Source organism: Anomalospiza imberbis, chromosome 3 (genome assembly GCF_031753505.1).
Source record: "Anomalospiza imberbis isolate Cuckoo-Finch-1a 21T00152 chromosome 3, ASM3175350v1, whole genome shotgun sequence".
In the NCBI taxonomy this organism is placed as follows: domain Eukaryota; kingdom Metazoa; phylum Chordata; class Aves; order Passeriformes; family Viduidae; genus Anomalospiza; species Anomalospiza imberbis.
In genome coordinates this window covers 1,189,653-1,215,433 of record NC_089683.1, presented here as the reverse complement: position 1 = coordinate 1,215,433, position 25,781 = coordinate 1,189,653, and the positions used below count along the sequence as shown (strand labels likewise).

At 61.1% G+C, this 25,781-nt stretch overlaps 1 protein-coding gene across 6 annotated transcripts; it reads left to right on the top strand.

Moving 5' to 3' along the window:
* The first annotated feature begins 11,511 nt into the window (after positions 1-11,511).
* On the top strand, positions 11,512-25,721 carry CLU (clusterin). 6 transcript variants are annotated; one of them, XM_068183113.1, is made up of 8 exons: positions 11,512-11,553; positions 12,119-12,176; positions 13,234-13,382; positions 17,866-18,036; positions 20,937-21,354; positions 22,460-22,573; positions 25,086-25,312; positions 25,536-25,721. In XM_068183113.1, the coding sequence occupies exons 1-8, from the start codon at positions 11,527-11,529 to the stop codon at positions 25,719-25,721; spliced, it is 1,350 nt and encodes a 449-aa protein (XP_068039214.1). In that variant the 5' UTR covers positions 11,512-11,526. The 6 variants fall into 6 exon arrangements, with proteins under 6 accessions (XP_068039214.1, XP_068039212.1, XP_068039210.1 ...); XM_068183111.1 differs by having other exon boundaries at positions 11,512-11,559; XM_068183109.1 differs by lacking the exon at positions 11,512-11,553 and adding an exon at positions 11,819-11,854 and having other exon boundaries at positions 12,077-12,176.
* Positions 25,722-25,781: the final 60 nt, after the last annotated feature.

The window sequence follows — 25,781 nt, the reverse complement described above, 5'->3', positions numbered from 1 at the left end:
GATCCCGCTGGGATTGTTCCCCAGCTCCGGCTGCTCCTGCCGGGCTCTGCCGTTCCGGCGGCTCCCCGGCTCCTTCCCGCCCGTCTCCCGCCGCTCCCGGTGTCCCGGGGCCGCTCCCGGTGTCCCCGGCTCCTCGGGAATGCCGCATCCCGTCCTGGCTCCGCAGCCGGGCCCGGCACTGCACGGAAAACTCCTCGGGCTGCGGCTGCCGGGGCCCGGCGGCTCCCGGTGAATCCCCGGGGAAAGCTCCGCGATCCCCGGGATCGGGGGGATCCGCCGGGCGCCTCCTGCTCAAGAACGGGAAGCAGGACGTGGCCCCGGAGAGCGGGAAGGAAACGGGGCCCGCTCACCTCACCGCGCCGTGGGGCGGCCCGGGAGCTCCGGCAGTCCCGAGAGTGTCCCGGGAGCTCCGGCAGTCCCGAGAGTGTCCCGGGAATTCCGGCAGTCCCGAGAGTGTCCCGGGAGCTCCGGCAGTCCCGAGAGTGTCCCGGGAATTCCGGCAGTCCCGAGAGTGTCCCGGGAGCTCCGGCAGTCCCGAGAGTGTCCCGGGAATTCCGGCAGTCCCGAGAGTGTCCCGGGAGCTCCGGCAGTCCCGAGAGTGTCCCGGGAATTCCGGCAGTCCCGAGAGTGTCCCGGGAGCTCCGGCAGTCCCGAGAGTGTCCCGGGAATTCCGGCAGTCCCGAGAGTGTCCCGGGAGCTCCGGCAGTCCCGAGAGTGTCCCGGGAGCTCCGGCAGTCCCGAGAGTGTCCCGGGAGCTCCGGCAGTCCCGAGAGTGTCCCGGGAATTCCGGCAGTCCCGAGAGTGTCCCGGGAGCTCCGGCAGTCCCGAGAGTGTCCCGGGAATTCCGGCAGTCCCGAGAGTGTCCCGGGAGCTCCGGCAGTCCCGGGATGTCCCTGCGGTGTCCCAGGAGCGGCGGCCCGACGGTTCCGTGCCCGGGGGAGGAGGAGGAAGAGGACGGGGAGGAGGAGGAAGGTGCGGGCTCTTTCCGGGGGTACCGAGGTCACCGCACCGACCCCGCTCCCGCTCCGGTGATTCCCGGCGGGGGTCCCGGTCCCGGGGAACGTCCCCGCTCCCGCTGCGGTGATTCCCGGCGGGGGTCCCGGTCCCGGGGAATGTCCCCGCTCCCTCTCCGGTGATTCCCGGCGGGTGTCCCGGTCCCGGGGAACGTCCCCGCTCCCGCTCCGGTGATTCCCGGCGGGGGTCCCGGTCCCGGGGAACGTCCCCGCTCCCGCTCCGCATCCCGTGGGGCTGAGACCCCCCCAGAGCGGGGCAGCGACCCCCGGGAGAGGGCGGGTCCCGCAAAACGCCGGGAGAACCCGGCCGGACGTGTCCCGACAAGTCCCGCCATGGACCGGCGTGTCGCGACATGGCCCCCGCCGAGCGCGACCCGGGGGCAACCGGCCCGATCCCGCCGGCCCCCCGCATTCCCGGGATCCCCCCCCCCCGCATTCCCGGTGTCCCGCAGCCCCGAGTGTCCCGCACGCACTCCCGGGATTTCCTCCACATTCCCGGGGTCCCGCAGCGCCCCGAGTGTCCCGGTCCCGCTCCGGGGTCCGCAGCCGGGCCGAGGGTCCCCGATCCCGGTGCCGATTCCGGTCCGGATCCCGGTCCCGGTCCCGGTGCTGATCCCGATCCCAGTCCCGGTGCCGGTCCCGATCCCGGTCCCAGTACCGATCCCGTTCCCGTTTCCGATCCCGATCCCGGCACCGGTCCCGATCCCGTTCCCGATCCCGATCCCGTTCCGATCCCGGTGCCGATCCCGGTACCGATCTCGATCCCGATCCCGTTCCGGATCCCGGTGCCGATCCCGGTCCCGGTCCCGGTCCCCGTCCCGGTCCCGGTTCCGGTGCCGGTGCCGGTGCCGGTGCCGATCCCGGTCCCGGTCCCGGTCCCGGTCCCGGTCCCGGTCCCCGTCCCGGTCCCGATCCCGATCCCGATCCCGATCCCGATCCCGGTCCCGGTCCCGATCCCGATCCCGGGACCGGTCCCGGTCCCGATGCCGATCCCGATCCTGATCCCGGTCCCGGTCCCGGTCCCGATCCTGATCCCGGTCCCGGTCCCGATCCCGGTCCCGGTCCCGGTGCCGATCCCGATCCCGGTCCCGGTCCCGATCCCGGTCCCGATCCCGATCCCGATCCCGATCCCGATCCCGATCCCGGTGCCGGTCCCGGTCCCGATTGCGATCCCGATCCCGATCCCGGTCCCGATCCCGGTGCCGGTCCCGGTCCGTGTCCCCGCGGGGCGGGGGCGGTCCCGGTCCCGCCGCGCCCCCCGCCCGCCGCCGCGGTTCCCATTGTTCTCCCGGGACAGGGCAGCCCCGGGAATGACGGACGGCCCGGGCGGGAGCGGCCGGGAGCGGGGACCGTGCCTCAGTTTCCCCTGGAATGTGCAGCTCTGGAAACTTGGGGGGGGTCCCAGGGTGATAGGGGGAACCGTGCCTCAGTTTCCCCTGGAATGTGCAGCTCTGGAAATCGGGGGGGGGGGTCCCAGGGTGATGGGGGGGGACCGTGCCTCAGTTTCCCCACGAATGTGCAGCTCTGGAAATCTGGGGGGGGTCCCAGGGTGATTGGGGGGGGACCGTGCCTCAGTTTCCCTTGGAATGTGCAGCTCTGGAAATCTGGGGGGGGTCCCAGGGTGATTGGGGGGACCGTGCCTCAGTTTCCCCTGGAACGTGCAGCTCTGGAAATCTGGGGGGGGGGTCCCAGGGTGATAGGGGGAACCGTGCCTCAGTTTCCCCTGGAATGTGCAGCTCTGGAAATCTGGGGGGGGGTCCCAGGGTGATGGGGGGGGACCGTGCCTCAGTTTCCCCTGGAATGTGCAGCTCTGGAAATCGGGGGGGGGGTCCCAGGGTGATGGGGGGGGACCGTGCCTCAGTTTCCCCACGAATGTGCAGCTCTGGAAACTTGGGGGGGGGGGTCCCAGGGTGATGGGGGGGGGACCGTGCCTCAGTTTCCCCTGGAATGTGCAGCTCTGGAAATCTGGGGGGGATCCCAGGGTGATTGGGGGGACCGTGCCTCAGTTTCCCCCGGAATGCCGCAGGAAAAAGTGGGAATTTGGGGGGGGGTCCCAGGATAGGAGGGGTGGGGGCCGTGCCTCAGTTTCCCTGGAATAATGCAGCTCCAGGAATTTGGAGGGTCCCAGGATGTGTAGGGGGGTTGGGGGAGGGGGGTGTGGGATTTGTGCCTCAGTTTCCCCCGGAATTCTGCGGCTTTAGGAAGGAGAAGGAATTTGGGGCGGGAATTTGGGGGGATCCCACGAGCGGGGGGGTTCTGTGCCTCAGTTTCCCTTGGAATGCCGCAGGAAGGAGCGGGAATTTGGGGGGGTGGTCCCGGGATAGGGAGGGGGGCTGTGCCTCAGTTTCCCCTGGAATGTGCCAGGAAGGAGCGGGAATTTGGGGGGGTGGTCCCAGGATAGGGAGGGGGGCTGTGCCTCAGTTTCCCTTGGAATGCCGCAGGAAGGAGCGGGAATTTGGGGGGAGGGTCCCAGGATAGGGAGGGGGGCTGTGCCTCAGTTTCCCTTGGAATGCCGCAGGAAGGAGCGGGAATTTGGGGGGGGGGGGGGGGTCCGGCAATTGGGGGGGGGGTGTTGTGCCTCAGTTTCCCTTGGAATGCCGCAGGAAGAAGGAGGAATTTGGGGGGGTGCCAGGATGGGGGGGGGGGGGTGTGAGTGTGTTTGTGCCTCAGTTTCCCCGGAGAATGCTGCAGGGAGGGAGGAGCGGGAATTTTGAGGCGGGAATTTGGGGGAGGGGCCGACGGTGGGGGGGAGGGGTTGTGCCTCAGTTTCCCCCGTAATGCAGCAGGATGGGGGGGGGGGGGGGGGGTGGGGGGGGGAGGTGCCGTGCCTCAGTTTCCCCCGGAATTCTGCAGCTCCAGGAATTTGGGGCGGGAATTTTGGGGGGATCCCAGGTTGGGGGAGGGGGGGGGGGAAGGTTTGTGCCTCAGTTTCCCCAGGAATGTGCAGCTCCAGGAATTTGGGGAGGGAAATTTGGGGGGGTCCCAGGTTGGGGGGGAGCGGCCGTGCCTCAGTTTCCCCCGGAATGGCAGCTCCAGGAAGGAGCGGGAATTTGGGGTGGGAACTGGGGGGGGGGGGGTCCAACGATGAGGAGGGGGGGGTTGTGCCTCAGTTTCCCTGGAGAATTTGGGGTTCCTGGGGGGGATCCGGGGCTGTGCCTCAGTTTCCCCGGGGAATTCGGGGGTTCCTGGGGGGCATCCGGGGCCGTGCCTCAGTTTCCCTGGAGAATTTGGGGTTCCTGGGGGGGATCCGGGGCTGTGCCTCAGTTTCCCCGGGGAATTTGGTGTTCCTGGGGGGGAGCCGGGGCCGTGCCTCAGTTTCCCCGGAGAATTTGGGGTTCCTGGGGGGGATCCGGGGCCGTGCCTCAGTTTCCCCGGGGAATTTGGTGTTCCTGGGGGGGATCCGGGGCCGTGCCTCAGTTTCCCCGGGCAATTTGTGGTTCCTGGGGGGGATCCGGGGCTGTGCCTCAGTTTCCCCGGGGAATTTGGGGGGTCCCGGGGTGGTCCGGGGCCGTGCCTCAGTTTCCCTGGAGAATTTGTGGTTTCTGGGGGGGATCCGGGGCCGTGCCTCAGTTTCCCTGGAGAATTTGTGGTTTCTGGGGGGGATCCGGGGCCGTGCCTCAGTTTCCCCGGGGAATTCGGGGTTTCTGGGGGGGATCCGGGGCTGTGCCTCAGTTTCCCCGGGGAATTTGGGGGCGGGGCGCGGCCGAAGCCCGGGCCGGGTATTAATTAATGAATTCATTAATTTGCCAAACCCCGCCCCCCCCTCCCCGGGCCGGGAATTAATTAATGAATTCATTAATTTGCCAAACCCCCGCCCCCCTCCCCGGGCCGGGTATTAATTAATGAATTCATTAATTTGCCAAACCCCTCCCCCCCCCCTCCCCGGGCCGGGTATTAATTAATGAATTCATTAATTTGCCAAACCCCGCCCCCCTCCCCGGGCCGGGTATTAATTAATGAATTCATTAATTTGCCAAACCCCGCCCCCCTCCCCGGGCCGGGTATTAATTAATGAATTCATTAATTTGCCAAACCCCGCCCCCCTTCCCCCCCGGGCCGGGTATTAATTAATGAATTCATTAATTTGCCAAACCCCGCCCCCCTTCCCCCCCGGGCCGGGTATTAATTAATGAATTCATTAATTTGCCAAACCCCGCCCCCCTCCCCCCCCGGGGCCGGATCGGGAATTCCCGGGGGAGTTCCGGGAATTAATTAATTAACGAATTCTTTATTTATGTAATTAATATTTGCGGATCCAGCCCCCCCGGAGCCGGCTCGGGAGCTAATTAATGAATTAATTAATATTATTAATATTTGCGAACCCCCCCCCCCCCCCCCCCCGGCCGTGTCGGGGGTTCCCGGGGCAGTTCCGGGATTAAGCAATCCATTAATTAATTTATTAATTAATTAGCGCGGCCCCGGCCCGGGGGCGGGGCAGGGGGCGGGGCCGGGGGCGGGGCCGGGGGCGGGGCCGGGGGCGGGGCCGTTCCAGAAAGCTCCGGGAGCGGCCGCCGATAAAGCGGGACCGGACCGGGAACGGCACCGGGACCGGGACCGGATAAAGCGGGACCGGGAGCGGGAACGGCACCGGGACCGGGACCGGATAAAGCGGGACCGGGACCGGGAACGGCACCGGGACCCCGACCGGATAAAGCGGGACCGGACCGGGAACGGCACCGGGACCAGGTCCGGATAAAGCGGGACCGGGACCGGGATCGGGTCCGGATAAAGCGGGACCGGAGCGGCACCGGGACCGGGATCGGGTCCGGATAAAGCGGGACCGGGAGCGGCCGCGGATAAAGCGGGACCGGGACCGGGAGCGGGACCGGGGGTACGGAGCGGGACTGCGGGAACCCCGAACCCCCAAACCCCGAATCGCTGATATCCAAATCCCCGAATTCCCGACTCCGCGAATTCCCGAACCCCCAGATCCCGAACTCCCGAACCCCCGAACCCTGAATCCTCGGACTCCGAATCCCCGAATTCCCGAACCCCCAGATCCCGAATTTCCGAATCCCCGAACCCTGAATCCTCGGACTCCGAATCCCCGAACCCCCAGATCCCGAATTCCCGAACCCCCGAACCCTGAATCCTCGGACTCCGAATCCCCGAATTCCCGAACCCCCAGATCCCGAATTCCCGATCCCTGAATCCCAAACCCCCGAATTCCCGAACTCCGAATTCCCGATCCCTGAATCCCGACTCCCCAAATCCCTGAATCCCCGAATTCCCGACTCCCCAGTCCCCGAATCCCAAACCCCGAATCCACGAGTCCCGAACTCCCGGACCCCCGAAACCTGAATTCCCGAACCTCCAAATCCCGAATTTCCAACCCCCCAAATCGCCGAATCCCGAGTTCCCGATCCCTGAATCCCAAACCCCCGAATTCCTGAACTCCAAATCCCCGAACCCCCAAATTCCTGAATTCTCGAATACCTTAACTCCCGAATCCCAAATCCCAAAACCCCGAATTCCCAAATTCCTGAATTCTCGAATACCCGAACTCCCAAATTCCCGAATCCCAAATCCCCGAACCCCCAAATTCCTGAATTCTCGAATACCTTAACTCCCAAATTCCCGAATCCCAAATCCCCGAATTCCCAAATTCCTGAATTCTCGAATACCTTAACTCCCGAATCCCCAAATCCCCGAACCCCCAAATTCCTGAATCCCCGAACCCCGAATCCCCGAATCCCCCAATCCCCGAACCCCGAATCTCAAATCCCTGAATCCCAAATCCCCGAATTCCCAAATTCCTGAATTCTCGAATCCCCGAACCCCGAATCCCCAAATCCCCGAATCCCAAATCCCAAACGCCTGAATTCCGAATCCCCAAACCCCTAAATCCCCGAACCCCGAATCTCAAATCCCTGAATCCCCGAACCCCGAATTCCCGACTCCATAAATCCCCGAACCCCGAATTCCCGAACCCCCAATCCCAAATCCCCAAGTCTCTGAACCCCAAATCCCCGAACCCCCAAATCCTCGAGCCTCCAAATCTCCAAATCCCTGAATGCCGAATCCACGGGTCCCAAATCCCCGGACCCCCGAATTCCTGAACCCCAAATCCCCGAATCCCCGAGCCCCCGATTCCACAAATCCCAAATCCCCGAATTCCCGAACCCCAAATCCCCAAACTCCTGAGTCCCCGAACCCCCAAATCCATGAATCCCAAACCCCCAAATCCTGAAATCCCAAATCCCTGAATCCCCGAATTCCCGAAGCCCAAACCCCAAACCCGCACATCCCAAATCCCCAAACCCCCGAGTCCCCGAACCCCCAAATCCCAAATCCCTGGATCCCAAACCCCCGAGTCCCCGAACCCCCAAATCCCAAATCCCTGGATCCCAAACCCCCAAATCCTCAAAACCCTGAATCCCTGAATTCCCGAACCCCAAATCCCCGAATCCCTGAATCCCCAAATCCCAAATCTCCAAACCTCCGAGTCCCCAAACCCCCAAATCCCAAATCCCTGAATCCCAAACCCCCAAATCCCAAATCCTAAATCCCAAACCCTCAAATCCCAAATCCCTGAATCCCGGAATCCCCGAACCCCAAATCCCCGAACCCCAAATCCTCAAATCCGTGGATCACAAATCCCTGAACCCCCGAACCCTCGAACCCCCAAATTCCCCAAGCCCAAATCCCAAACCCCAAACCCCCAAATCCCAAATCCCTGAATCCCGGAATCCCCGAACCCCAAATCCCAAACCCGCACATCCCAAATCCCCAAACCCCCGAGTCCCCGAACCCCCAAATCCCAAATCCCTGGATCCCAAACCCCCAAATCCCAAACCCTCAAATCCCAAATCCCTGGATCCCAAACCCCCGAGTCCCTGAACCCCAAATCCCAAATCCCTGGATCCCAAACCCCCGAGTCCCCGAACCCCCAAATCCCTGAATCCCAAACCCTCAAATCCCAAATCCCGGAATCCCCGAACCCCAAATCCGTGTATCCCAAACCCCCGAACCCCCAAATCCCAAATCCCAAGCCCCCAATCCCCTTTCCCCCTCCCGCGCAGTTTTGGGGTGCCCCGGGCGGTTTTGGGGTGGGGGGGCCATGGCCGGGCGGATGCTCGGCGGGAGTTTCCCACAATTCCCCGCGGCGGGCAGGAGGGGCCGGCCAGTTGGGGTTTGGGGTTTGGGGTTTGGGGGGTGGTTTGGGATTTGGGGTTTGGGATTTGGGATTTGGGATTTGGGGGGTGATTTGGGATTTAGGGGGCTGTTTGGGATTTGGGATTTGGGATTTGGGATTTGGGGGGTGATTTGGGATTTGGGGTTTGGGATTTGGGATTTGGGGGGTGATTTGGGATTTAGGGGGCTGTTTGGGATTTGGGATTTGGGGTTTGGGATTTGGGATTTGGGGGATTATTTGGGATTTGGGGGGTTGTTTGGGATTTGGGGGGTTGTTTGGGATTTAGGGGGCTGTTTGGGATTTGGGATTTGGGGTTTGGGATTTGGGATTTGGGGGGTGATTTGGGATTTAGGGGGCTGTTTGGGATTTGGGATTTGGGGTTTGGGATTTGGGATTTGGGGGATTATTTGGGATTTGGGGGGTTGTCAGGGATTTGGGATTTGGGGGGTTGTCAGGGATTTGGGATTTGGGGGGTGATTTGGGATTTGGGGGGTGATTTGGGATTTAGGGGGCTGTTTGGGATTTGGGATTTGGGGTTTGGGATTTGGGATTTGGGGGATTATTTGGGATTTGGGGGGTTGTTTGGGATTTGGGGGGTTGTTTGGGATTTAGGGGGCTGTTTGGGATTTGGGATTTGGGGTTTGGGATTTGGGATTTGGGGGGTGATTTGGGATTTAGGGGGCTGTTTGGGATTTGGGATTTGGGGTTTGGGATTTGGGATTTGGGGGATTATTTGGGATTTGGGGGGTTGTTTGGGATTTGGGATTTGGGGTTTGGGGTTTGGGATTTGGGGGGTTGTTTGGGATTTGGGGTTTGGGATTTGGGATTTGGGATTTGGGGTTTGGGATTTGGGATTTGGGGGGTGATTTGGGATTTAGGGGGCTGTTTGGGATTTGGGATTTGGGGTTTGGGATTTGGGATTTGGGGGATTATTTGGGATTTGGGGGGTTGTTTGGGATTTGGGATTTGGGGGGTTATTTGGGATTTGGGATTTGGGGGTTGTTTGGGATTTGGGGGGTTGTTTGGGATTTGGGATTTGGGGGGTTGTTTGGGATTTGGGATTTGGGGTTTGGGATTTGGGATTTGGGGGGTGAATTGGGATTTGGGGGGGTTGTCAGGGATTTGGGATTTGAGGGGTTGTATGGGATTTGGGATGGGGTTATTTGGGATTTGGGGGGTTGTATGGGATTTGGGATTTGGGATTTGGGGGGTTGTATGGGATTTGGGATGGGGTTATTTGGGATTTGGGATTTGGGGGGGGTGATTTGGGATTTGGGATGGGGTTATTTGGGATTTGGGGGGTTGTCTGGGATTTGGGATGGGGTTATTTGGGATGGGGTTATTTGGGATTTGGGATTTGGGATTTGGGGGGTTGTCTGGGATTTGGGATGGGGTTATTTGGGATTTGGGGGGCTGTATGGGATTTGGGATGGGGTTTTAGGGTTCCGGGGCTTGTTTGGGATTCGGGATGTGTTGTTTAGGATTTGGGGTGTGCCTTTGGGATTTGAGATCGGTTCTTCGGGACTGGGATGAGTTTTTGGGATCCGGGATGCGTTATTGGGGGTTTCTTTGGGTTTTTGGTGTTTTGTTTATTTCCGTTCTTTGGGTTTATTTGGGCTTATTTGGGTTTATTTGGTTTTATTTGGGGTTTATTTCGGTTTATTTCGGTTTATTTCGGTTTATTTCGGTTTGTTTCCGTTTGTTCGGGGTTATTTTTTTTTGTTTATTGCAGTTTCACTTGGTTTTATTTGGTTTTATTTGGTTTTATTTGGTTTTATTTGGTTTTATTTGGGTTTATTTGGGTTTGTTTGGGTTTATTTGGGTTTGTTTGGGTTTATTTCGGTTTATTTCCGTTTGTTTGGGTTGATTTCCGTTGTTCTGGTTTTTTTTTTTCGGGGTTTTTTGGGAATTGCACAATCCCGGAGCGGGCGGCGGCTCCCGGAGGGGGGAGGGGGGCCCCGGGGCCGCTCCTTTTTTTTTGGGGGGGTGGAACCGGGGCCGCTCCTTTTTTTGGGGGGGTTGGGTTGGGTTGGGTTGGGTTGGGGCGGATCCCCCGGGAATTCCAGCCGCGCTCACCGCGCCGGGGGGGGGGGGGAGGGGCACGGCCGGACCCTCCCCCCACCCCGTGCCCCCCTAAACCCCCGCAAACCCCCCCAGTTACCAGGGACCCCCCCTGTGCCCCCCTAAACCCCCCCAACCCCCCCAGTGCCCCCCAATTCACCCCCAGTGCCCCCCAAACCCCCCCAGTGTCCCCCCAAACCCCTCTGTCCCCCCAAACCCCTCTGTACCCCCTAAACCCCCCCAGTGCCCCCCAAACCCCTCTGTCCCCCCAAACCCCTCTGTACCCCCAAACCCCACTGTCCCCCCAAACCCCCCCAGTGCCCCCCAAACCCCTCTGTCCCCCCAAACCCCTCTGTCCCCCCAATTCCCCCCAGTTCCCCCCATTGCCCCCCGCCCCCCCGGTGCCGGTTCCCGGTTCCCGGTTCCCGGTTCCCGGTTCCCGCTCGCTCGGGGGGGGAGGGCAGGGGGGAGGGGATGAGTCAGAGCCTCGTGACGGGGGGGAGGGGCGGGCCCGGCCCGGACCCCCCTGGCCCTGTCCCTGTCCCTGTCCCCCCCTGTCCCTGTCCCTGTCCCCTCCCCTGTGCCCTCCCCTCTGCCCCCTGTCACCCCTGTCACCCCCCACGTCCCCCCATTTCCCCCTGTCACCCCCTGTCCCCCGCTGTCCCCTGTCACCCCTGGCCCTGGCCCCCCTGGCCCCCCTGGCCCTGTCCCTGTCCCTGTCCCTGTCCCCTCCCCTGTGCCCTCCCCTCTGCCCCCTGTCACCCCTGTCACCCCCCATGTCCCCCCCATTTCCCCCTGTCCCCCCCTGTCCCTGTCCCTGTCCCCCCCTGTCCCTGTCCCTGTCCCCTGTCCCTGTGCCTGTCCCCTCCCCTGTGCCCTCCCCTCTGCCTCCTGTCACCCCTGTCACCCCCCATGTCCCCCCCATTTCCCCCTGTCACCCCCTGTCCCCCGCTGTCCCCTCCTGTCCCCCCATTTCCCCCTGTCCCTTCCTGTCCCCCGCTGTCCCCTGTCACCCCTGGCCCTGTCCCCCCCTCCCCTGTCCCTTCCTGTGCCCCCCTGTCCCCCTTGTCCCACCCTGTCCTCCCCCACCCCCCCAAGCCCCCCCTGTCCCTGTCCCCTGTCCCTGTCCCCTGTCCCTGTCCCCTGTCCCTGTCCCTGTCCCTGTCCCCTGTCCCCTGTCCCCGTCCCTGTCCCTGTCCCTGTCCCTAACCCTGTCCCTGTCCCCAGGCCATGGCGCTGTCCCTGTCCCCTGTCCCTGTCCCTGTCCCCTGTCCCTGTCCCTGTCCCTGTCCCTAACCCTGTCCCTGTCCCCAGGCCATGGCGCTGTCGCTGTCGCTGTCGCTGTCCCTGTCCCTGTCCCCTGTCCCTAACCCTGTCCCTGTCCCCTGTCCCCTGTCCCTAACCCTGTCCCTGTCCCCTGTCCCTAACCCTGTCCCTGTCCCCTGTCCCCTGTCCCTGTCCCTGTCCCTGTCCCTGTCCCTAACCCTGTCCCTGTCCCCAGGCCATGTCCCTGTCCCTGTCCCTGTCCCTGTCCCCTGTTCCCTGTCGCTGTCCCTGTCCCCTGTCCCCTGTCCCTGTCCCTGTCCCTGTCCCCTGTCCCTAACGCTGTCCCTGTCCCCAGGCCATGGCGCTGTCCCTGTCCCCTGTCCCCTGTCCCTGTCCCCTGTCCCCTGTCCCTGTCCCTAACGCTGTCCCTGTCCCCAGGCCATGTCGCTGTCGCTGTCGCTGTCCCTAACCCTGTCCCCTGTCCCTAACCCTGTCCCTGTCCCCAGGCCATGGCGCTGTCCCTGTCCCTGTCCCCTGTCCCCTGTCCCCTGTCCCTGTCCCCTGTCCCTGTCCCTGTCCCTAACCCTGTCCCTGTCCCCAGGCCATGTCGCTGTCGCTGTCGCTGTCGCTGTCGCTGTCGCTGCTGGCGCTCCTGGCCTGGGGTGGGGCGCGGGCGCTGCTGCCCCCCGGGGAGCTCCGAGGTGAGGGGGGAGGGGAAATTGGGGGGAGGGAAATTTGGGGAAGGGGAGGGGGGGGTCACGGGGTCCCATTTTGGGGAGGGGGGTCACAGCATCTCATTTTGGGGGGTTTGGGGTCACGGGGTCTCATTTTGGGGGTTTGGGGTCACGGGCTTTCATTTTGGGGGGGTTGGGGGGGATTTGGGGTCACGGGGTCCCATTTTGGGGCTGCTTGGGGGGGTCACATTTTGGGGGGGTCGCAGGGTCTCATTTTGGGGGTTTGGGGTCACGGGGTCCCATTTTTTTGGGGGGATGGGGGGTCATGGATTTTTATTTTGGGGGGTCGCAGGTTTTAATTTGGGGGGGTTGGGGAGGTGGGGTCACAGGGTCTCTTTTCCCCAATTTCCCCCCACTTTTCCCTCCTGATTCTCCCACATTTTCCCCACTCTCCCCCCACTTTTCCCCAATTTTCCCGCCCTTTTCCCCAATTTCCTCTGCTTTTTCCACCCTTTCCCTCATCTCCCCCCGTTTTCCCCATTTCCCCCGCTTTTCCCAACTTTCTCCCCAATTTTTCCCCACTTCCCTCCCGATTTGCCCCCATTTCCCCCGATTTCCCCACTTTCCCCACCTTTTCCTCAATTTCCCCCATTTCCCTCCCATTTTTCCTGTATTCTCCCCATTTTTTTCCCATTTCCCCCCTCATTCCCTCCCTTTCCCCCATCTTCCTCCCCAATTTCCCCCTGCTTTCTCCACTTTTCCTTCTTTTTTCTCCCAAATTCCTGCCCTTTTCTCCAATTTCCCCCCAATTTCCCTCCAATTTTCCCTTATGTTTTCCCTTTTTTCTCCCAATTTCCCCCCAGTTTTCCCCTCTCCCCTCCCTCTTTCCTCCCTCTTTCCCCCTTGATTTCCCCACACTTTTCCCACCACTTTCCCCCCATTTTTTCCCCAATTTCCCCACAATTTCTCCCTAATTTCCCCACCACTTTTCCCCGAATTCTCCCCCACTTTTCCCCCAGTTTTCCCCCCACTTTTCCCCCCCGTGTCCCCCCGAATTCCCCCCAGCGTGCCCCGATTTCCCCAGAGCTGTCGGCAGCGGGCAGCCGGCTGGTGGACGCGGAGCTGGAGCGGGCGCTGCAGGGCGTGCGCAGCATGCAGGCGCTGCTGCAGCGCAGCGGCCGCGGGCACCGGGAGCTGCTGCGCTCCCTGCAGCAGGCGCAGCGCGGCAAGGAGGTGGGAACGGGATCGGGATCGGGATTGGGAACGGGAATGGGATTGGGATTGGGAATGGGAATGGGAATGGGAATGGGAATGGGATTGGGAATGGGATCGGGAATGGGATTGGGATTGGGATTGGGAGTGGGATCGGGAGTGGAGCGCAGCGGCCGCGGGCACCGGGAGCTGCTGCGCTCCCTGCAGCAGGCGCAGCGCTGCAAGGAGGTGGGAATGGGATCGGGATCGGGATTGGGATTGGAATTGGGAATGGGAATGGGAATGGGAATGGGAATGGGATTGGGAATGGGAATGGGATTGGGATTGGGATTGGGATTGGGATTGGGATTGGGATTGGAATTGGGAATGGGAATGGGAATGGGAATGGGAATGGGATTGGGATTGGGATTGGGGATGGAATTGGGATTGGGAGTGGAGCGCAGCGGCCGCGGGCACCAGGAGCTGCTGCGCTCCCTGCAGCAGGCGCAGCGCGGCAAGGAGGTGGGAACGGGATCGGGATCGGGATTGGGAACGGGAATGGGATTGGGATTGGGAATGGGAATGGGAATGGGAATGGGAATGGGATTGGGAATGGGATCGGGAATGGGATTGGGATTGGGATTGGGAGTGGGATCGGGAGTGGAGCGCAGCGGCCGCGGGCACCGGGAGCTGCTGCGCTCCCTGCAGCAGGCGCAGCGCTGCAAGGAGGTGGGAATGGGATCGGGATCGGGATTGGGATTGGAATTGGGAATGGGAATGGGAATGGGAATGGGAATGGGATTGGGAATGGGAATGGGATTGGGATTGGGATTGGGATTGGGATTGGGATTGGAATTGGGAATGGGAATGGGAATGGGAATGGGAATGGGATTGGGATTGGGATTGGGGATGGAATTGGGATTGGGAGTGGAGCGCAGCGGCCGCGGGCACCAGGAGCTGCTGCGCTCCCTGCAGCAGGCGCAGCGCGGCAAGGAGGTGGGAACAGGATCGGGAACGGGAATGGGAATGAGAATGGGGACAGGATTGGGAATGGGATTGGGAAAAGGATTGGGAACGGGAATGGGATTGGGAGTGGGATTGTTAAGGGGAACAGGAATGGGAATGAGGTCAGGAACAGGAATGGGAACGGGAACGGGAATGAGGTCGGGAATGGGAATGGGATTTGGAACAGGAATGGGAATGGGGTGGGATTGGGATGGAGATAGAAACAGGAATGGGATGGGGTTGGGATGGGATCAGCGTGGTCCAGGAATGGGATTGGGATGGGGTTGAGAATGGGAATGGGAGCAGGATGGGAACAGGATGGGATCAGGTGAGGAATGGGATGGGGATGGGAAAAGGATGGGATCGGGATGGACTGGGAATGGGATGTGGGATAGGAATGGGATGGGCTGGGAATGGGGGAAGCCATCCCAGGAATGGGGGATGCTGTCCTGGAAATGGTGTGTCCTGGATCCTGGAGTGTCCCGAGAGTCTGGGAATGCTCTGTCAGGGGTCGGTGTGTTCTGGGAACAGGGAACGCTGTGCCAGGAACAGGGAATGCTGTGCCAGGGATTGGGGTGTTCTGGGAACAGGGAATGCTGTGCCAGGAACAGGGAATGCTGTGCCAGGGATTGGATATTCTGGGAGCAGGGATTGCTATCCCAGAATCAGGGAATGCTGTGTCAGGGATTGGGGTGTCCTGAGAACAGGGAATGCTGTGTCAGGGATTGGGGTGTTCCGGGACCAGGGAATGCCGTGTCAGGGACAGGGAATGCTGTGTCAGGAACAGGGATTGCTATCCCGGGAACAGGGAATGCTGTGTCAGGGATTGGGGTGTTCCGGGACCAGGGAATGCCATGTCAGGAACAGGGAATGCTGTGTCAAGGAACAGGGAATGCTGTGCCAGGGATTGGGGTGTTCCGGGAACAGGGAATGCCATGTCAGGGGTTGGATGCTCTGGGAACAGGGATTGCTATCCCGGAACAGGGAATGCTGTGTCAGGAACAGGGATTGCTATCCCGGGAACAGGGAATACTGTGTCGGGGATTGGGGTGTTCCGGGAACAGGGAATGCTGTGCCAGGAACAGGGAATGCTGTGCCAGGAATTGGGGTGTTCTGGGAACAGGGAATGCTGTGTCAGGGAACAGGGAATGCTGTGCCAGGGATTGGGGTGTTCTGGGAACAGGGAATGCTGTGTCAGGAACAGGGAATGCTGTGCCAGGGATTGGGGTGTTCTGGGAACAGGGAATGCTGTGCCAGGATCAGGGAATGCTGTGTCACGGATCAAGGAATGCTGTGCCAGGAATTGGGGTGTTCTGGGAACAGGGAATGCTGTGCCAGGAACAGGGAATGCTGTGCCAGGGATTGGATATTCTGGGAGCAGGGATTGCTATCCCGGAATCAGGGAATGCTGTGCCAGGGATTGGGGTGTCCTGAGAACAGGGAATGCTGTGCCAGGGAACAGGGAATGCTGTGTCAGGGATTGGGGTGTCCTGAGAACAGGGAATGCTGTGTCAGGGATTGGGGTGTTCCGGGACCAGGGAATGCCGTGTCAGGAACAGGGAATACTGTGTCAGGGATTGGGGTGTTCCGGGACCAGGGAATGCTGTACCAGGAACAGGGAATGCTGTGCCAGGAACAGGGAATGCTGTGTCACGGATTGGGGTGTTCTGGGACCAGGGAATGCTGTGTCAGGAACAGGGAATGCTGTGTCAGGAACAGGGATTGCTATCCCGGGAACAGGGAATGCTGTGTCAGGGGTTGGATGCTGTGTCAGGAACAGGGATTGCTATCCCGGGAACAGGGAATGCTGTGTCAGGAACAGGGAATGCTGTGTCACGGATTGGGGTGTTCCGGGACCAGGGAATGCTGTGTCAGGGGTTGGATGCTCTGGGAACAGGGATTGCTGTCCTGGGAACAGGGAATGCTGTGCCAGGGGTTGGGATGTCCTGGGAACAGGGAATGCTGTGTCATGAACAGGGAATGCTGTGCCAGGGATTGGGGTGTTCCGGGAACAGGGAATGCCATGTCAGGGGTTGGATGCTCTGGGAACAGGGAATGCTGTGCCAGGGGTTGGGATGTCCTGGGAACAGGGATTGCTGTCCTGGGGATCGCTGTGTTCCAGGATCAGGGGATGCCATGCGGGGGTTGGAGTGTCCTGGGAATCTGGGAATGCCCTGCAGGGGGGTTTTGCTGCATCCCGGGGCTCTGGGAATGCCATGCCAGGACTTGGGGTGTCCTGGAAATCTGGGAATGCCGTGCCAGGATCGGGGTGTCCCAGGAATCTGGGAATGCTGTGCTGGGAGTCAGCTGCTCCCAGGACTCTGGGAATGCTGCTGTGCCCGGGATTGCTCTGTCCCAGGGCTCTGGGAATGCTGAGTGGAAACTGGGGTGTCCCAGGGCTCTGGGAATGCTGAGTGGAAACTGGGGTGTCTGGGGGCTCTGGGAATGCCATGCCGGGACTCAGCTGCTCTGGGAATGCTATACTGGGGATTGGGGTGTCTGGGGGCTCTGGGAATGCCGTGCTGGGGATCGCTGTGTCCCAGGGCTCTGGGAATGCCGTGCTGGGGATTAGGGTGTCCCAGGAATCTGGGAATGCTGTGCTGGGACTCAGCTGCTCCCAGGACTCTGGGAATGATGCTGTGCCTGGGATTGCTCTGTCCCAGGGCTCTGGGAATGCTGAGTGGAAACTGGGGGGTCCCAGGGCTCTGGGAATGCCATGCTGGGGATCGGGGTGTCCCAGGAGTCTGGGAATGCTGTGCCAGGATTTGGCTGCTCCCGGGGCTCTGAGAATGCTGTGTGGGAATTGAGGTATCCCGGGGCTCTGGGAATGCCATGCTGGGGATCGGGGTGTCCCAGGAGTCTGGGAATGCCATGATGGGGATCGGGGTGTCCCAGGACTCTGGGAATGCTGTGCTGGGACTCAGCTGCTCCCAGGACTCTGGGAATGATGCTGTGCCTGGGATTGCTCTGTCCCAGGGCTCTGGGAATGCTGAGTGGAAACTGGGGTGTCTGGGGGCTCTGGGAATGCTGAGTGGAAACTGGGGAGTCCCAGGGCTCTGGGAATGCCATGCTGGGGATCGGGGTGTCCCAGGACTCTGGGAATGCTGTGCTGGGGACTGGGGTGTCCCAGGAGTCTGGGAATGCTGTGCTGGGGATCGGGGTGTCCCAGGATTCTGGGAATGCCATGCTGGGGACTGGGGTGTCCCAGGAGTCTGGGAATGCCATGCTGGGGATCGGGGTGTCCCAGGAGTCTGGGAATGCCATGCTGGGGATCGGGGTGTCCCAGGAGTCTGGGAATGCTGTGCTGGGGACTGGGGTGTCCCAGGAGTCTGGGAATGCCATGCTGGGGATCGGGGTGTCCCAGGACTCTGGGAATGCCGTGCTGGGGATCGGGGTGTCCCAGGAGTCTGGGAATGCCGTGCTGGGGACTGGGGTGTCCCAGGAGTCTGGGAATGCCGTGCCGGGACTCGGCTGCTCCCGGGGCTCTGGAACACGGCGCTGACGGCGGCGTTCCCGGCAGGAAGCGGTGCAGCTGGCGCGGCAGAAGGAGCAGGAGCTGTCGGCGCGGGGCGAGCGCTGCAACGCCTCGGTGCTGGAGCTGTGGGAGCGCTGCAAGCCCTGCCTGCGGCAGCGCTGCCTCCGCTTCTACTCCCGCACCTGCCGCAGCGGGGCCGGGCTGGTGGGCCGCCAGGTGAGCGACCGCAGCGCCGGGAAACAGCGGGGAAGTAAGGGGGAAACCACGGGGAAACAATGGGGAAACAACGGGGAAATCGTGGGGAAACCATGGGGAAACAACGGGGAAATCGTGGGGAAATCATGGGGAAACCCCAGGAAACAGCAGGGAAACAGTGGGGAAACACCAGGAAACACCAGGAGAAAAATGGGGAAACACCAGGAAACAGCGGGGAAACACTGGGGAAACACCTGGGAATAAATGGGGAAACACTGGGGAAACAACGGGGGAACACTGGGGAAACACTGGGAAAAAGATGGGGGGGGTTGGAGATGATCCCATTCCCGTTAGCCAGAGGGTCAGCGGCTCAGGGACATGGGGATACCGGGAAAAGGGGATTTGGGATGATCCCGTTCCCACATTTGGGCTGATCCCATTCCCATTCCCATTCCCATTCCCATTCCCATTCCCATAGTGCCTGCAGGCAGGTAGGTGAGGGGCACTGGGATCCCGGGAAAAGGGGATTTGGGATGATCCCGTTCCCACATTTGGGATGCTCCCGTTCCCACATTTGGGATGGTCCCGTTCCCACATTTGGGATGATCCCGTTCCCACATTTGGGATGCTCCCGTTCCCACATTTGGGATGGTCCCGTTCCCACATTTGGGATGGTCCCGTTCCCACATTTGGGCTGATCCTGTTCCTGTTAGTGACTCCAGGCAGGTGAGGGGCACTGGGATCCCGGGAAAAGGGGATTTGGGATGATCCCATTCCCACATTTGGGATGATCCCATTCCCGTTAGTGACTCCAGGCAGGTGAGGGGCACTGGGATCCCGGGAAAAGGGGATTTGGGATGATCCCGTTCCCACATTTGGGATGATCCCATTCCCGTTAGTGACTCCAGGCAGGTGAGGGGCACTGGGATCCCGGGAAAAGGGGATTTGGGATGATCCCGTTCCCACATTTGGGATGATCCCGTTCCTGTTAGTGACTCCAGGCAGGCAGGTCGGTGAGGGGCACTGGGATACCGGGGATTTGGGATGATCCCGTTCCCACATTTGGGATGATCCCATTCCCATTCCCGTTGGTGAATCCAGGCAGGTGAGGGGCACTGGGATCCCGGGAAAAGGGGATTTGGGATGATCCCGTTCCCACATTTGGGATGATCCCGTTCCTGTTAGTGACTCCAGGTAGGTGAGGGGCACTGGGATCCCGGGAAAAGGGGATTTGGGATGATCCCATTCCCACATTTGGGATGATCCCGTTCCTGTTAGTGTCTCCAGGCAGGCAGGTAGGTGAGGGGCACTGGGATAGTGGGGATTTGGGATGATCCTGTTCCCACATTTGGGATGATCCCATTCCCGTTCCCGTTGGTGAAGGCCACTGGGATCCCGGGAAAAGGGGAAATTCAGCCTCACCCCGCTCCCCTTCCCATTAACTGGAAAACTGCTGGGGCAGGGATCCCACATCACACGGGAATAGCGGGAATGGGGGATTCTGCCCTGATCCCGCTCCCGGAGGGGCTCCAGGTGATGGATCCCACATCACAGAGGGATCCCAGGAATGGGGGATTCTGCCCTGATCCCATTCCCAGAGGGTCTCCAGGTGCAGGATCCCAGGAAGGGCTGGGCTTTGATCCCATTCCCAGAGGGTCTCAGGTGTGGGATCCCACATGACACAGGGATCCCAGGAAAGGGGAGATTTTTGTCCCAGTCCCATTCCCAGAGGATCTCAGGTGCAGGATCCCGGGAAGGCCCGTGATCTGACCCCGTTCCCAGAGGATCTCAGGTGCAGGATCCCGGGAAGGCCCGTGATCTGACCCCGTTCCCAGAGGATCTCCAGGTGCAGGATCCCGGGAAGGCCCGTGATCTGACCCCGTTCCCAGAGGATCTCAGGTGCAGGATCCCGGGAAGGCCCGTGATCTGACCCCGCTCCCAGAGGATCTCCAGGTGCAGGATCCCGGGAAGGCCCGTGATCTGACCCCGTTCCCAGAGGATCTCAGGTGCAGGATCCTGGGAAGGCCCGTGATCTGACCCCGTTCCCAGAGGATCTCAGGTGCAGGATCCCGGGTGCATGGCCCAGGGATCCCGGGTTGTGACCCCGTTCCCAGAGGATCTCAGGTGCAGGATCCCGGGAAGGCCCGTGATCTGACCCCATTCCCAGAGGATCTCAGGTGCATGATCCCGGGTGCATGGCCCAGGGATCCCGGGTTGTGACCCCGTTCCCAGAGGATCTCAGGTGCGGGATCCCGGGAAGGCCCGTGATCTGACCCCGCTCCCAGAGGATCTCAGGTGTAGGATCCTGGGAAGGCCCGTGATCTGACCCCATTCCCAGAGGATCTCAGGTGTAGGATCCTGGGAAGGCCCGTGATCTGACCCCATTCCCAGAGGATCTCAGGTGCAAGATCCCGGGTGCATGGCCCAGGGATCCCGGGTTGTGACCCCGTTCCCAGAGGATCTCAGGTGCAAGATCCCGGGTGCATGGCCCAGGGACTCCGGGTTGTGACCCCGTTCCCAGAGGATCTCAGGTGCAGGATCCCGGGAAGACCCGTGATCTGACCCCATTCCCAGAGGATCTCAGGTGCAGGATCCCGGGAAGGCCCGTGATCTGACCCCGTTCCCAGAGGATCTCAGGTGCAGGATCCCGGGAAGACCCGTGATCTGACCCCATTCCCAGAGGATCTCAGGTGCAGGATCCCGGGAAGGCCCATGATCTGACCCCGTTCCCAGAGGATCTCAGGTGCAGGATCCCGGGAAGGCCCGTGATCTGACCCCGTTCCCAGAGGATCTCAGGTGTAGGATCCCGGGTGCATGGCCCAGGGATCCCGGGTTGTGACCCCGTTCCCAGAGGATCTCAGGTGCAGGATCCCGGTCGCGCGGCCCGGTGATCCCAGTTGTGACCGCGCTGCCGTCTGCAGCTGGAGGAGTTCCTGAACCGCTCGTCGCCCGTGTCCGTCTGGCTGGACGGCGAGCGCCTGGAATCGCTGCAGGAGCGCGACGGGCGCCAGGAGCGGCAGCTGCAGGACCTGGAGGAGCGCTTCGGCCTCCTGGAGGACGGCGTCGAGGACATCTTCCGCGACAGCTCCCGCGTCCAGGGCCGCCTCCATCCCTTCTTCCAGGCGCCCTTCGGCGGCTTCCGCGAGGCGCTGGGGCCGCCGGCGCAGCGCCTGCGCTTCCCGCGGCGCTCCCGGCGCTTCTCCGGCGCCTTCTTCCCGCTCTTCCAGCGGCCGCACGGCGGCTTCCAGGAGCTCTTCCAGCCGCTCTTCCAGATGACCCAGCGCATGCTGGAGGACGCCCAGGGCAGCTGGGAGATGCCCTCGGCGGAGTTCGGGACAGGTAGGAGGGAGGGGAGCGGGGCCGGGGGATCCCAAATTCCGGCGGGTTTAGGGACGAGGTTCCCCGGAAAGTCCTCGGAACTTCCGAGGGTGGGCTCGGTCCTACAGGGAATTCCCGTGGAAGCGTGGGAATCGCGAGCTCTGCTGTCGGGGACTTCGGGGCGTTGGCCCACCTCGATCCCGGCCGCCGTCACGGGAATGGGGCTTTGTTGGGAATGTTGCAGCTGTTTGGGTTTTTGGGAATGCTGCTGATGTTGTTTTTGGGAATGTTGCAGGTGTTTGGGTTTTCTGGGAATTCTCTTGATGTTTTTCGGGAACGCTCTTGACGTTGTTTTTGGGAATGTTGCAGCTGTTTGGGTTTTCTCGGAATGCTGTTGATGGTTTTGTAGGGAATGTTGCAAGTGTTTGGTTTTTCTGGGAATGCTGTTGATGGGTTTTTTTTGGGAATGTTGCAAGTGTTTGGTTTTTCTGGGAATGGTGTTGAGTTTTCTTTGGGAATGTTGCAAGTGTTTGGTTTTTCTGGGAATGGTGTTGAGTTTTCTTTGGGAATGTTGCAAGTGTTTGGTTTTTCTGGGAATGCTGATGGTTCTGTAGGGAATGTTGCAGCTGTTTGGGTTTTCTGGGAATGCTGCTGATGTTTTTTTGGGAATGTTGCAGCTGTTTGGGTTTTCTGGGAATTCTCTTGATATTTTTTGGGGGAATATTGCAGCTGTTTAGGTTTTCTGGGAATGCTGCTGATGTTTTTTTGGGAATGTTGCAGCTGTTTGGCTTTTCTGGGAATGCTCTTGATAATGTTTTTGGGAGTGTTGCAGGTGATTTTTTTTGGGATTACAGCCAAATTTTTTTGGTGTTTGTTTTTTTGGGATTGGTACTGATGTTTTTTGGGTGTTTGCTTTTTTTTGGGATTACAGCCAATGTTTTTTTTGGGAATGTCGCAGCCGGTGCCGTCACCGTCTGCCAACGCAGCCCCGGGGACGAGAGGGGCCAAAATTCCATGGGAAAATCGCCCAAATTCCAAGGAAAAAATGGCTATTCTGGCACCTGGGGGGAGCTGCCGGGGCTGGGGGGGGATTCGGGGAGCTGAAGCCGGCCCGGAATTCCCGCAGAATCCCGGAATTTCAGCAATGACCGGATGGTTTGCCGGGAGATCCGGCGGAACTCGGCCGGCTGCCTGCGGATGCGGGATGAGTGCGAGCAGTGCCGGGAGATCCTGGCCCTGGGTGAGCCAGGAACAGGGATGGGGATGGGAACGGGGATGGGGATGGGGATGGGAATGGGGAATGGGAATGGGGAATGGGAACGGGGATGGGGATGGGGATGGGAATGGGAATGGGAATGGGGATGGGAATGGGAGTGGGGATGGGAATGGGAACGGGGATGGGGATGGGAACGGGGATGGGGATGGGAACGGGGATGGGGATGGGGATGGGAATGGGGAATGGGAATGGGGAATGGGAACGGGGATGGGGATGGGAATGGGAATGGGAATGGGGATGGGAATGGGAGTGGGGATGGGAATGGGAACGGGGATGGGAACAGGAATGGGGATGGGAATGGGGATGGGAATGGGAACGGGGATGGGAACAGGAATGGGGATGGGAATGGGGAATGGGAATGGGGAATGGGAACGGGGATGGGGATGGGAATGGGAATGGGAATGGGGATGGGAATGGGAGTGGGGATGGGAATGGGAACGGGGATGGGAACAGGAATGGGGATGGGAATGGGTATGGGAATGGGAATGGGAATGGGAATGGGGATGGGAATGGGGATGGAAACGAGAGTGGGGACGGGGATAGGGAATGGGGATGGGAATGGGAATGGCAATGGGAAAGGGGACAGCAGTGGGGATGGGAATGGGAATGGGAATGGGGACAGGAATCGGGAAGGGAATGGGGATGGGGATGGAAATGGGGATGGAAATGGAGGTGGAAATGGGAATGGGGATGGGGACGGGAATGGGGATGGGAATGGGAATGGGAATGGGGATGGGAATGGGAATGGCAATGGGAAAGGGGACAGCAGTGGGGATGGGAATGGGAATGGGAATGGGGACAGGAATCGGGAAGGGAATGGGGATGGGGATGGAAATGGGGATGGAAATGGAGGTGGAAATGGGAATGGGGATGGGGACGGGAATGGGGATGGGAATGGGAACAGGGATGGGGATGGGAACAGGAATGGGGATGGGAACAGGAATGGGGATGGGAATGGGTATGGGAATGGGGACGAGGATGGGGAATGGGAATGGAACTGGGGATGGGAATGGGGATGGGAACAGGGATGGGAATGGGGAATGGGAATTGGAATGGGAATGGGGACAGGGATGGGGATGGGTATGGGGATGGGGACGGGAATGGGAATGGGCATGAGAATGGGAACGGGAATGGGAACAGGGATGGGGATGGGAATGGGCACAGGAATGTGGATGGGAATGGGGATGGGGAATGGGAATGCGGATGGGAATGGGAACTGGGATTGGAATGGGAACAGGGATGGGAAAGGGAACTGGGATGGGAATGGGAAAGGGGACAGGGATGGGGATGGGAACGGAGATGGGATTGTGGAAGGGTTTGGAATGGAAAACCGGGAATGTGAATGGGGAGGGGAATGGGAACAGGGATGGGGATGGGAATGGAGATGGGGACGGGAAAGGGGATGGAAAACTGGGAATGGGGATTGGGACGGGGAGGGGGTATGGGGATGGGAATGGGAAAGGGAACTGGGATGGGGAGGGGAATGGGAACTGGGAATGGGGATGGGATTGGGATGGCGATAGGGACAGGGACAGGGATGGGGGGCAGAGTTTGTGGTATGGGGTGGGTCTGGGGGGGTTTGGGGTTTTGGGGTGCAAGGGGTGCATTTTGGGGTCTGGGGGATGGGATGAGTCAGGACGGGATGGGATTGGGAGGGGCAGGATGGGATGGAATGTGATGGGATGGGGTGGGATGGGGTGGGATGGGGTAGGATGGGATGGGATGGGATAGGATGGGACGGGATGGGGTGGGATGGGGTAGGATGGGGTGGGATGGGACAGGATGGGGTGGGATGGGACGGGATGGGGTAGGATGGGATGGGATAGGATGGGGCAGGACGGGGTAGGATGTGATGGGGCAGGATGGGGTAGGATGGGGTGGGATGGGGTGGGATGGGGTAGGATGGGGTGGGATTGGGACGGGATGGGGTAGGGTGGGACAGGATGGGGCAGGATGGGGTAGGATGGGACGGGATGGGGTGGGATGGGGTAGGATGGGGTGGGATGGGACGGGATGGGGTAGGATGGGATGGGATAGGATGGGGCAGGACGGGGTAGGATGTGATGGGGCAGGATGGGGTAGGATGGGGTGGGATGGGGTGGGATGGGGTAGGATGGGGTGGGATTGGGACGGGATGGGGTAGGGTGGGACAGGATGGGGCAGGATGGGGTAGGATGGGACGGGATGGGGTGGGATGGGGTAGGATGGGGTGGGATGGGACGGGATGGGGTAGGATGGGATGGGATGGGGTAGGATGGGATGGGATGGGGCAGGATGGGGTAGGATGGGACGGGATGGGATGGGGCAGGATGGGATGGGACAGGATGGGGTGGGATGGGGTAGGATGGGATGGGATGGGGCAGGATGGGGTAGGATGGGACAGGATGGGATGTGATGGGGTAGGATGGGACGGGATGGGGTGGGATGAGCCCCCAGGGCCGTGCTGACTCCATCCCATCCCATTATCCCATGCCAGACTGCGGGCAGGAGGATCCCTCGCAGCAGGAGCTGCGGGAGCAGCTGGAGGACGCCGTGCGCGTGGCCGAGCGCTTCACGCGCCGCTACGATTCCCTGCTCCGGGAATTCCAGGAGGAGATGCTCAACACCTCCGGCCTGCTGGACCAGCTGAACCGCCAGTTCGGCTGGGTGTCCCGCCTGGCCAACCATTCCCTGGGCTCCGACGGCTTCCTGCAGGTCACCACGGTGAGGCCGGCGGGACGGGGGCCGGCAGCGGGGCTGGGGAGTCGGAAAGTGGGACAGGGCCACAAGGAGCCCTTTGTGCTCCGGCCGGGAATCTCTTGGCTGTGCCGGCTGCGGCGCCGGGACGGCAGCCAAGGTCAGGGGCCCGCTCGGGGCTCTCCCGCGGCAGCTCCGACCTCGCAGCTCCGGGCTCTGCCGCGGGCTGAGCCCGCTGTGGCGGTTCCAGGTGCTGTCCAAAGCTCCGAATCCCGAGGATCCGTCGGCGCCGCCGGACACGCAGGTGACGGTGCAGCTCTTCGACTCGGAGCCGCTGGAGCTGACGGTGCCCGGGCACATCCCGTGGGACGATCCCCAGTTCATGGAGATCGTGGCCGAGCAGGCGCTGCAGCACTTCAAGGAAAACGCCGTGTAAGCCCGGGACCTTCCCAAATAATCCCCCCCCCGTCGGATGCCACCGGGCTCATCCCGATTT

Coding starts and splice junctions, on each gene's coding strand:
- CLU (XM_068183108.1), top strand. CDS start 11,985: ATGGCGCTGTCCCTGTCCCTGTCCCCT. Junction 13,383..17,865: donor AGGCGCAGCGCGGCAAGGAG/GTGGGAACGGGA, acceptor CGTTCCCGGCAG/GAAGCGGTGCAGCTGGCGCG. Junction 25,313..25,535: donor GCTTCCTGCAGGTCACCACG/GTGAGGCCGGCG, acceptor TGGCGGTTCCAG/GTGCTGTCCAAAGCTCCGAA.